A 12605-nucleotide genomic window follows, 5' to 3' on the forward strand; every position below is an offset into this window, starting at 1 on the left:
GTGAGGAGGTGGAAAACCATTTACCATGCTAATGGACACCAAAAGAAAGCTGGGGTGGCAATCCTTATATCAGACAAATTAGATTTTAAACCAAAGACTATAATAAGAGATGAGGAAAGACACTATATCCTACTTAAAGGGTCTATACAACTAAAAGATCTAACAATTGTAAATATCTATGGCCCTAACATGGGAGCAGCCAATTATATAAGGCAATTAATAACAAAAGCAAAGAAATACATCGCCAACAATACAATAACAGTGGGGGACTTTAACATCCCCCTCACTGAAATGGACAGATCATCTAAGCAAAGATCAACAAGGAAATAAAGGCTTTAAATGATACACTGGACCAAATGGACTTCACAGACATATTCAGAACATTCCATCCCAAAGCAACAGAATACACATTCTTCTCTAGTGCCCATGGAACAGTCTCCAGAATAGATCACATCCGAGGTCACAAATCAAGTCTCAACTGGTACCAAAAGACTGGGATCATTCCCTATTTTCGGACCACAATGGTTTGAAACTGAAGTTAATCACAAGAGGAAAGTTGGAAAGAACTCAAATACATGGAGGCTAAAGAGCATCCTACTAAAGAATGAATGGGTCAACCAGGAAATTAAAGAAGAATTAAAAAAATTCATGGAAACAAATGAAAATGAAAACACAACTGTTCAAAATCTTTGGGATGCAGCAAAGGCGGTCCTAAGAGGAAAGTATATAGCAATACAAGCCTTTCTCAAGAAACAAGAAAGGTCTCAAATACACGACCTAACCCGACACCTAAAGGAGCTGGAGAAAGAACAGCAAATAAAGCCTAAACCCAGCAGGAGAAGAGAAATAATAAAGATCAGAGCAGAAATCAATGAAACAGAAACCAAAAGAACAGTAGAACAGATCAATGAAACTAGGAGCTGGTTCTTTGAAAGAATTAGTAAGACTGATAAACCCCTGGCCAGACTTATCAAAAAGAAAAGAGAAACGACCCAAGTAAATAAAATCATGAATGAAAGGAGAGATCACAACCAACACCAAAGAAATACAATTATAAGAACATATTATGAGCAACTATATGCCAGCAAATTAGACAATCTGGAAGAAATGGATGCATTCCTAGAGACCTATAAACTACCAAAACTGAAGCAGGAATAGAAAAACCTGAACAGACCCATAACCAGTAAGGAAATTGAAGCAGTAATCAAAAATCTCCCAACGAGAGCCCAGGGCCAGATGGCTTCCCAGGGGAATTCTATCAAACATTTAAAGAAGAATTAATACCTGTTCTTCTGAAACCGTTCCAAAAAATAGAAATGAAAGGAAAACTTCCAAACTCATTTTACTAGGTCAGCATTACCTTGATCCCAACACCAGACAAAGACCCCATCAAAAAGGAGAATTACAGACCAATATCCCTGATGAACATGGATGCCAAAATTCTCACCAAAATACTAGCCAATAGGATCCAACAGTACATTAAAAGGATTATTTACCACGACCAAGTGGGATTTATTCCTGGGCTGCAACATTGGTTCAACATCTGCAACTCAATCAATGTGATACAATACATTAATAAAAGAAAGAATAAGAACCACATGATCCTCTCAATAGATGCAGAAAAAGCATCTGACAAAGTACAGCATCCTTTCTTGATCAAAACTCTTCAGAGTGTAGGGATAGAGGGTACATACCTCAGTATCATAAAAGCCATCTATGAAAAACCCACAGCGAATATCATTCTCAATGGGGAAAAACTGAGAGCTTTCCCCCTAAGGTCAGGAACACGGCAGGGATGTCCACTATCACCACTGCTATTCAATACAGTACTAGAAATCCGAGCCTCGGCAATCAGACAACAAAAAGAAATAAAAGGTATCCAAATCGGCAAAGAAGTCAAACTCTCATTCTTTGCAGAGTATATGATACTTTATGTGGAAAACCCAAAAGACTCCACCCCAAAACTGCTAGAACTCATACAGGAATTCAGTAAAATGGCAGGATATAAAATCAATGCACAGAAATCAGTGGCATTCCTATACACCAACAACAAGACAGAAGAAAGAGAAATTAAGGAGTCGATCCCATTTACAATTGCACCCAAAACCATAAGATACCTAGGAATAAATCTAACCAAAGAGGCAAAGGATCTGTACTCAGAAAACTATTAAATACTCATGAAAGAAGTTGAGGAAGACACAAAGAAATGGAAAAACGTTCCAAGCTCATGGATTGGAAGAACAAATATTGTGAAGATGTCAATGCTACCTAGAGCAATCTACACATTTAGTGCAATCCCTATCAAAATACCATCCACTTTTTTCAAAGAAATGGAACAAATAATCCTAAAATTTGTATGGAACCAGAAAAGACCCCAAATAGCCAGAGGAATGTTGAAAAAGAAAAGCAAAGCTGGTGGCATCACAATTCTGAACCTCAAGCTCTATTACAAAGCTGTCATCATGAAGACAGTATGGTACTGGCACAAAAACAGACACATAGATCAATGGAACAGAATAGAGAGCCCAGAAATGGACCCTCAACTCTATGGTCAACTAATCTCTGACAAAGCAGGAAAGAATGTCCAATGGAAAAAAGACAGTCTCTTCAACAAATGGTGTTGGGAAAACTGGACAGCCACATGCAGAAGAATGAAACTGGACCATTTCCTTACACCACACACAAAAATAGACTCAAAATGGATGAAAGACCTAAATGTGAGACAGGAACCCATCAAAATCCTTGAGGAGAACCCAGGCAGCAACCACTTCGACCTCAGCCACAGCAACTTCTTCCTAGACACATTGCCAAAGGCAAGGGAAGCAAGGGCAAAATGAACTATTGGGATTTCATCAAGATAAAAAGCTTTTGCACAGCAAAAGAAACAGTCAACAAAACCAAAAGACAACCGACAGAATGGGAGAAGATATTTGCAAATGACATATCAGATAAAGGGCTAGTATCCAAAATCTATAAAGAACTTATCAAACTCAACACCCAAAGAACAAATAATCCATTCAAGAAATGGTGGAGAAGACATGAACAGACATTTCGGGGCAAAGAAGACATCCAAATGGCCAATAGACACATGAAAAAGTGTTCAACATCCTCGGCATCAGGGAAATACAAATCAAAACCCCAATGAGATACCACTTCACACCAGTCAGAATGGCTAAAATGAACAAATCAGGACAGGACAGATGTTGGCGGGGATGCGGAGAAAGGGGAACCCTCCTACACTGTTGGTGGGAATGCAAGCTGGTGCAGCCACTCTGGAAAACAGTATGGAGGTTCCTCAAAAAGTTGAAAATAGAGCTACCCTACAACCCAGCAATTGCACTACCGGGTATTTACCCCAAAGATACAAATGTAGTGATCCAAAGGGGTATGTACACCCCAATGTATACAGCCGCAATGTCCACAATAGCCAAACTATGGAAAGAGCCAAGATGTCCATCAACAGATGAATGGATAAAGAAGATGTGGTAATATATATACAACGGAATATTATGCAGCCAAAAAAAAAAAAAAAAAACCCCAAAATCTTGCCATTTGCAACGATGTTGATTGAACTAGAGGGTATTATGCTAAGCAAAATAAGTCGATGAGAGAAAGACAAGTATCATATGATCTCACTGATATGAGGAATTTGAGAAACAAGACAGGATTATAGGGGAAGGGAAGAAAAAGCTGAAACAAGATGAAACCAGAGGGAGACAAACCATAAGAGACTCTTAATCTCAGGAAACAAACTGAGGGTTGCTGGAGTGGTGGGGGGTGGGAGGTATGGGGGTGCTGGGTGATGGACCTTGGGGAGGGTGTGTGCTATGGTGAACGCTGTGAATTGTGTAAGACTGATGAATCACAGACCTGTACCTCTGAAACAAATAATACATTATATATTTTTTTAAAAAAAGAAGATAGTAGGAAAGGAAAAATGAAGAGGGGGAGGAATCAGAGGGGGAGACGAACCATGAGAGACTATGGACTCTGAGAAACAAACTGAGGGTTTTAGAGGGGAGGGGGTGGGAGGGATGGTTAGTGCGGTGATGGGTATTAAGGAGGGCACGTATTGCATTGAGCACTGGGTGTTATACGCAATGAATCACAGAACAGTACATCAAAAACTAATGATGTAATGTATGGTGACTAAACATAATAAAATAAAATTAATTTAAAAAAAGGAAATATTGGGGCGCCTGGGTGGCTCAGATGGTTAAGCGTCTGCCTTCGGTTCAGGGTCATGATCCCAGGGTCCTGGGATCAAGCCCCACATCGGGCTCCTGGATCAGCGGGAAGCCTGCTTCTCCCTTTCCCTCTGCCTCTCTTCCTGCTCATGCTTTCTCTCTATCTCTGTGTCTCAAATGAATAAATAAAATCTTTACAAAATAAATAAATAAATAAAAATTAAAAAAGGAAATATTTACTTAATGCAAAAGAAAGCTGGAAAGTAACAGTAAATTTTTAAATATGATCAATTTCAATTTAATTACATGTTCTTATTGTAGAGAAGTCATAGCATGATCAATAAAAGACAAGCATAAAATATATAAATTAAGATAAAATTTTGCAAAGATGGACATATGAGTTCAATGGGAAAAGATACAATGTTAAATTTCCAACTATTAATGAAGAGTTTGTTCAAGCATTTTTTAATGTATAATGATGGGTATTCTGATCCTATTGGGTGAAAATATGTATTTTTTACATCAGTATTTACAACACAATAAAAATTATCCTCTACAACCATTTAAACTGTTAAAAACAAAACTAAAGGCCAAGGTGGAGTCACCTGCCCCCAGGACAGCAAATAGACTTAATTGCAGTTTCAACCTCTCCAGGAATGAAATTTTAAGCCCATCAGTCTGGATTTTCTGGTTGGCAACCAATGAGGTAATCCGTGTGTGGGCTCTCCACTCCAAATGAAGATGAGGTAATCCACCTAAAACTCCCTGCTCTTCCCCCTAAGGAATTAAGTCCTGGCCAGAAACAATCTTTTCTCTTCTTTTGCTAGTAACTTCTTGCCCTACCCTCCTCCCTCCTTCAAAAACCTTCCCTTTTGCACAACTTTGGAGCTCCCCTCTACCTGCTAGGTGGGATACTGTGTGATTCAGCCAATTAAGAGTTTCAAATGCTCTTGGGTGAATTTTTTTTTAACAAAATTATGAAAAATTTTCAAGTCAATTTTAAAATGCACAAGGAATGCGATAATTTTTCAAAAATTTTAAGAGAAAATTGGGCAAACATGTTTGAAGAACTCTCCTTTAAAAGAGCATGTATTCAGGTCCTAGCTCAGTCGCTTTACTAGCTGGGTGGCTTTGGACAAATTCTTGAGTCTCAATTTCCTCATCCATAAAATAGGATAGTATCTATTTCATAGGGTTACTGTGAACATAAATGAGATAATAACGCATAAAGCTATTAACATAGTTCCTGATACCAAGTACACACTTTATAAACGTTGACTATTGTTCTTTATCTTGCACAGGGCCTACCTAGTGCAATGATGATCACTATTAGGAATTCAAGGTGTGTTCGACAGTATGGAGAAAAACATTAAGTTACGTTTCTCTTCACTATGTACCATAAAACTAACTAAGAAAACACATCCTTATTAGTTTAAACCAAGGTATCAGAATTCAGAGAGATAAAATAGAGCATAAAAATTAGCGAGACCTGACTTAATCAACATTTGATTTGCACTTATTACATACAGGACACTGCACTATGCTATTTTATATCTATGTTATTACACTAATTGTCACAATAGCTCTCTGAACTAGGTATTTTTGTGCCCGTTTTACAGATAAGGCAACTGAGATCAGAAGAGTTAAGTAACTTTCAAAAGCTGTTCAATTAATCACTGCAGAAACAAAACTATAAAAAATATATATTTTCACGATGGAAAATCTTACAAAAGGCTCCTAAGAATGATGTGCAAACACCATTAAGTCTCAGAAATGCAGTACGTGGGCTTGGCAGCTGGCTTATAGAACAAGCTTTCTGTGATAGAAAAATTCTCAATCCCTTTGTACTAGTGTTTTTCAAAATGTAGTCAAGGACCATATGCATCAGACTCTCCCAGGAGGCTTCCTAAAAAGGCAGATTCTTAGGTCTTCAGAATGAGAATCTACAGGGAAGGGGCCAGAAGTCTGTATGTTAGCAAACTTCCCAGGTGAACCCAGTGCTGCTAGTGTTTTTAGAAGTTCAGGTTTCTTGAATCTTTTGAGCCAGTGTGATATACAAAAAGAATATAGGAGTCAGAAAGACTTAGGTTTGAAATCTTGCTGCACTGCTGATACTAAGCCTGAGTAAGTTACTTAACCTCATGGTAAAACGGAAACCCAACACAGAGCAAGAAAACATATATTAAAAGCACCCATGATATACAGAGATGGAAGGTGCTTAATAAAGACGCTATTATGTTCAAAAGCAAACTAAAATCCCCTACCTTGACTCTATGTCCCCTCTAATCATCAACCTCATTTCCCTTGTAACCAAGGCCAACAATTTACTGGAACCACCAACTACTACCTGCCTTCTAACCCACAGCTCCTATGACATTGCTCTTAACTGCCAAAAAGAGCTGCCAAACCCAACAAACAATGTTCAGTCTTCATCTTCCTTGAATTCTCATCTCTAATTCCTATGACTGCTTCCCTGTCTGAAATCCTAACTTCTTTTGGCTTCTATAACATTCTTCACACTCTCACTCTTCCTTCCAAACCTTTACCACTTAAATGGTGGTGTTCAACTCAGCTTCATCTTCAGCCTTTTTTGTTTCTCAGCCTCATCTACATACTACCCAGGAGCTTTGTGCTGTTCCTGTGTTTCAGTCATTACTGACACTCTGATAACTTGCAAATCTTTATCTCCAGCTCTCCCTCAACTCCAATACTATATATGTTGTGAGAATTAATAAAAGGAAACTGCATCGAAAACGGAAGGAAAAGGCACCTGGGCGGGTTAGTTGAGCATCTGACTCTTGACTTCAGCTCAGGTCGTGATCTCATGGGTCATGAGATCAGGCTCCACGTTCAGGAGGGAGTCTGCTTGGGATTCTGTTTCTCCATCTTCCTCTGCCCCTCCCCCTGTACTCGAACACGCTCTCTAATAAAAAATAAATCTTGAAAAATAAAATAAAATGGAGACAGGAGGCCAGCAGGGAAAGCTCTCATGCCCAACCACTTGTGGTCAGTTGCAGACTCAACAAGGAGAGACCTACCTTGCAAGTCCAGCCTACCTTAGCTACTACCTTCCTATCCCAGCAAGAGGTAGGAAAATTTCCTTCTTCCCCAGGCCCCCACAACTGCCCAGCTGGGGAGAAACAGTCACAATTCAGCCAATGAAGAGCCACTCTACTTCAAACTCCCAGTTCACTCCAATGGACATTTTGTTTCTAACAGCCCTTCCAACTTCTCCCTTTCCTCTGTAAAAGAACTTACTTCTTTGTTCTCCAGACTTGCCTATAGTTTTGCTGTAGTTTACTTGTCCCAGATTGCAAATCTCTGCTATTCCCAAATAAACCAATTTTTGCTGGTAAAGCAACTGCTAGTTTTATTTTTAAGGTTAACAACATATAGCTCCCACTGCCTCCTGAGCATCTGTCTGGATTTTCCAAAGTCCCCTTAAAAAAAAAAAAAAAAAAAAATCCATGTTGAAACTTATTCTCCCCCCAATCTCAATCTCCTCCTTTCCTCTCCCACTTGCTCCCCACTCCCACAGGGACAGAGGGGGGGACAAACACAACCTTCTCCGTATCTAATATTTCCTCTTAAGCCAATAAACTACTGCAGTAAGCTATGGTCATTCAAGATCATCCCTCTACTCATGTTTTTCATATTTTCATAACAATTTTAAGAGAAAAATTTAGAATGTTTGACTCTAAAAAAAGGCCATCATTTAAAAAGTTCAGAATGGCTTACCTTATGGGTTAATTATTCCCATAATTAAAAGTCTGAAATTTGGGGGGGCACCTGGGTGGCTCAGTTGGTTGAGCTGTCTGCCTTCGGCTCAGGTCATGATATCAAGGTTAGGGTTAGGGTTGGAATCAACAGTTCAAGAATTTACACTGTGCCACTAAGGTACAAAATACTATCTCTAAATACAAGATGTTTAAATAGGTCATACTTACACACAGTCTTATATGCACTTGGGCAAAATCCTCTATATTCAATATCACTCATTCTGTGAAATTCCAAGGTCTACTACAGTATATGAGTAGGACAAAATTCTCAGCTTACTTGGCCAAATGTGTTCCCTGTTATCTACTCAGGCAACATTTTCCTCATTAGCCCAATGAAGTATAACCTTGTGATTAATTTTTGACCTAAAAGCAGAGCCACCTGAAGTGCTCAGCAAGTGTCCTATCACAGATTACCTTAAGAGTTTTTCTTATGTTGAAGGCCATTTTGCTTTCAGTAATCAATGAGTTTCATACATATAGATAGAAAAAGAGAAGGTAACACTGGTCTACTACACCATCTGGCATAGAATTAGTAATCAAATGTTGCTTGAACTAAAGATAATTTTATTATATATACCAGTATAAGCAGGAAAGCAATAGAAAGATTATTAAGTTGAAATTAAAAGGCTTCAATGTCTCAATGTCTATCTTCCTGGACATAACTGAACTTCTGCGAGGAAAGGGTCTTTATCTACTGCTATATCCCCCAGCCCCTCATTGTGGCACATGCTAAGAACTCAGTAAATGTAAATGAACCAACTGATGAAAAAACTTCAATTAAAAAAATAAGAATAAAGTCAAAGTCTTAGAGTTGGAAAAGGATGAGTCATCAAATCCAACCTCCTACCCAAGTAGAATTTCCTTCTTTCAACATTTTAAATTTTCAACCACTTCCTTGGGAAAACAATTTATGAATATATGAACCCACTACAGTTGTAGAATAGTCTCAAACCCTCTGCTTCTATTCCTCCCTCCCACTTTAAGCCTTTAGAAAGTAGTGATCTCCAAAGTGCAGTGTTATGTATCCCATAGACTAGAACAGAGGACTTACAGGTCTGTGAGAAGTTAGACATTCTATCCTCAATTTTTCACATTTTTAGATTTAACAGTTGTACCAATATTTAATATACAAATGGGCATTGGTACTCTCACTCACGCCATTCATCAGATTGGCACAAAGCAAAGAACAGCAGCTCCACACTGCGGTAATGTTAAGAGTGGTGCCCTCACTTGGATATTCCATTTCAGCAAACTGAACCTTATTTAGCATAGATTCTACATTAATAAAAACAGATCTTGAAACAGTAGGATCTTGGTAAAGAGACAGATTATGGCAAAAACTTTGATTTCCTGGTTTTCTTATGGCCAAATATTTTAAGAGTTGAATTTAAAGATGATAAGCAGTTTTCTTCTACACAAAGAGTTCCAAATATACTATTTATGTGATGACCCATGGCTATCAACAGCATACGCTACCTAGCAGTTATATTCCAAAAAACAAAACACACCATCTTTTCAAAGGAAAGACACCACTTTAGGGGCACCTAGGTGGCTCAGTTGGTTAGGTGTCTGCTCTTGATTTCGGCTCAGGTCATGATCTCTGGGTGGTGAGATTGAGCCCTCAGCATGGAGTCAGCCTGAGATGGTCTCTCTGCCTCTGCCCTGCCCCCAACAAAAAAAGTAAAGATATCATTTTAATGAGTGAGAAAATAACTGCTTTTCAGGGTGCCTGGCTGGCTAGGTTGGTAGAGCACGTGATTCTTGATTTTGAGATTGAGTTCGAGCTCCATGCTGGGTGTAGAGATTACTTAAAAATAAAATCTTAAAAAAAAAAAAAAGAAAAAACTGGGGTGCCTGGGTGGCTCAGTCGGTTGAGCTGTCTGCCTTCGGCTCAGGTCATGATCACAGGGTCCTGGGATCAAGTCCCACATCAGGCTCCTTGCTCAGCAGGGAATCTGCTTCTCCCTCTGCCTGCCACTCCCCCTGCTTGTACTCTTTCCCTCTCTCTCTCTCTCACTCAAATCAATAAAATCTCAACAACAACAAAAAAATTCCTCCCTGTCTCTCCCTCCCCCTCTCTCCCCCTTTACAACACCCCCCTCTGCCCCCCCCACATGTGTTCTAAAAAAGAAACAAAACAAAACATACAAAAAAACAAATATCACCACCTCTGATTTCCCATGAAAATTAAAACTACACAAAGTGCCTAGCACAGTGCCTAAAATAAATAGATGCTCAATAAACATTAACTGCCTTTTCCCTGGCTTGAAGCCATGTGATTAATGAAGAAATAAGGGGCTTAAGAATTAGACAGGTTTGGGCGCCTGGGTGGCTCAGCTGGTTAAGCGACTGCCTTCGGCTCAGGTCATGATCCTGGAGTCCTGGGATCGAGTCCCGCATCGGGCTCCCTGCTCAGCAGAGGGGTCTGCTTCTCCCTCTGACCCTCTTCCCTCATGTGCTGTCTCTCATTCTGTCTCTCAAATAAATAAATAAAATCTTAAAAAAAAAAAGAATTAGGTTTGAATTCTCACAGTACCACTTGCTGTCTGACTTGGGGCACATTTTTTAATTCCAACTTTAAAATAGAAATAATAATACCCACCTTATGGGGTTAATGTGACAAGTCATTAAAAAATAACGCATAAAGTTGGGGCGCCTGGGTGGCTCAGTCAGTTAAGTGTCTGCCTACTACGTCTACTGTCACTGAGCTAACTGGCAGCCTGGCTAGCATGATCTAGCCTTGTGTGGGACTAGGGCTCTTTCCACTATTATTTGTACTTTCCCTAGTTAAGTCATCTACTTACTGAAAAAAGATATATGTTTATTCGTACTAGTACAAATTCACCTAAACGGTCATAATAAGGTGTTAGCATAATCGGAATTTTTCAGGTTTCTGTGGCTATAGAAGTCGTTCCTCTGTTAACACCTTTATATAAAAGTAAAAAATATTTAAGCTTTTTCAACAGTTTAAATGGGGGAGGGGGGAGGTTTCCTTTTGTTTTGCTCAACTATCACCGGCAAGTCACTATATTTATAATTTCCTAAGTGTAACCTGTGTAGGAATGCTTTTAGAATAGTAAAACTCTAAGATAGCACAACCAATTCAAACTGCCAGCAGCAAACTCTAGCCAACAAATAAAGCGTTGGGGGAAGGGAGAAAAGCCGCTCCATTCTTGCTCAACTCAAGGCTAAATACAGTTTAAGTGAAATACAACGCATTGAACATGCAAATGCAGGTACAACCATACGTGGTGAGTTAAACTATACGTGAAGCACCTGTAAAACACACAGTGTGAGTCAACTCACAGCCTCTGGCTGACAAGTAGAAAACAGGTTTTTAAATGTCTGAAAATCGCAGCTTCAGCGCTTTTGCAACACCTGCTTTTACGATCTGTCACGTGAAGCGAATAAGCAAAACTAACCAGCACTGCTAGGGCCACACAACCACTCACAGGTCGGCCTCGTAAACATATCATCAAGCAAAAAAACAGGGAAACCGGCCGGCCGGAGGCCTTCACCTAACTTCCTTCCAGATGGCAGACGCTGTACGGAGACCACGGTGTTCAAGTAGCCAACCCAGAATAAATAAAGGAGTAACTAGGAATTCAGACATCCCCAAAGGTCCTCCTCATCCTTAATCTTTCCAGAGTGTCATCCCATGAAATAGGATTTGCTTGCCACAGAACCCCGCGACCCCTGCTACCCAAGGGTCAGCCCTGCTCACCACCTTCCAGGGACCCCTCGCGGCCAACTTTCCAAAATCCCCAAGCCACTGACGCAACTGCTTCCCTCCCTGTAGACTCCATCACCTCTGTTAAGTTTCTGAAACACGTGATTTCGGGACGCAACTTGCTAGAAACAGACTAAACACTTGAACACATTTCTGTGAGCCCTGCAAACCTTGGATCCAAACAATTCCCAGGGAGAGGTTGAACGTCCCCAAGCTCGGGTGACACTCGTTCAAATCGCCCCAAGAATGGGAGCGAGACCCACCCGGCTGGCCGCCGGCGGCTCTTACCCATTTGTCCAAGGGGACTTGGGCGAGGGACCCGGTGCCCTGGTACAGGTCCAGGCTGAGCTGCTCCAGGCTCAGCTTCTCCTGCAGGAAGTGGCCCAGGTACCTTTGCAGGAGGTACCGACAGGCCCTCTTCTTGATGGACTCCGAAAACGGCCAAGGCATGATGAGGGCTGGCAACGGGGCCCGCGGGGGCTGCAGGCGGCGACTCCGGCCCTGGGGCCCAGGTTCCGGCTCCAGGCCGCGGCGGCGGCGCCTCGGGTCCCGGCCCGCGTGCCCGGTCCGCGGCGGGGCCTATGCCCGGGACAGCCCCTCCATGCCCGCTCGGCGCCGGGCGTCCCTCAGGGCGACCCCATCGTCCGCGCCGCGCGGCTCGCGCTAGGCCTGGCGGGGACCAGGCACGGAGGAGTCCCCGTCGCCCCAGGCCCGGGGAGGGAGTGCGGGGCCTCCGCGAGGGCCCTAGTAGTCACCGAGAGAGGATGCAAGAGAACACGCGGGGAGGCGGCAGGCCCTGAGGCAGGTACCGAGGCGGACTCCTCCACCGCCGCCGCGCGACGAATTTGTTGTCATCCGCGGGGCGCGCTCCCGGTTCTGGGACGCTCCCGGCGCGTTCGCGACACCCAC

The 12605-nt window shown here is 41.5% G+C and overlaps 1 protein-coding gene across 5 annotated transcripts in view; it reads right to left on the reverse strand.

Moving 5' to 3' along the window:
* The window catches only part of ATG2B (autophagy related 2B), an 82347-nt gene extending 69747 nt beyond the window's left edge, over window positions 1-12600 (reverse strand). For 3 of the 5 annotated variants that reach the window (XM_036104678.2, XM_078054175.1, XM_036104679.2), the window contains exon 1: window positions 11985-12598. In XM_036104678.2, coding sequence (XP_035960571.2) covers window positions 11985-12146 — 162 coding nt within the window. In that variant the 5' untranslated portion in view covers window positions 12147-12598. Of the gene's footprint in view, window positions 1-11984 lie in introns of all 5 variants that reach the window. The other 2 variants (XM_036104677.2, XM_078054176.1) reach the window with 2 other exon arrangements.
* Between the last annotated feature and the right edge of the window lie 5 nt (window positions 12601-12605).

This window comes from Halichoerus grypus, chromosome 8 (assembly GCF_964656455.1).
Source record: "Halichoerus grypus chromosome 8, mHalGry1.hap1.1, whole genome shotgun sequence".
Taxonomy (NCBI): domain Eukaryota; kingdom Metazoa; phylum Chordata; class Mammalia; order Carnivora; family Phocidae; genus Halichoerus; species Halichoerus grypus.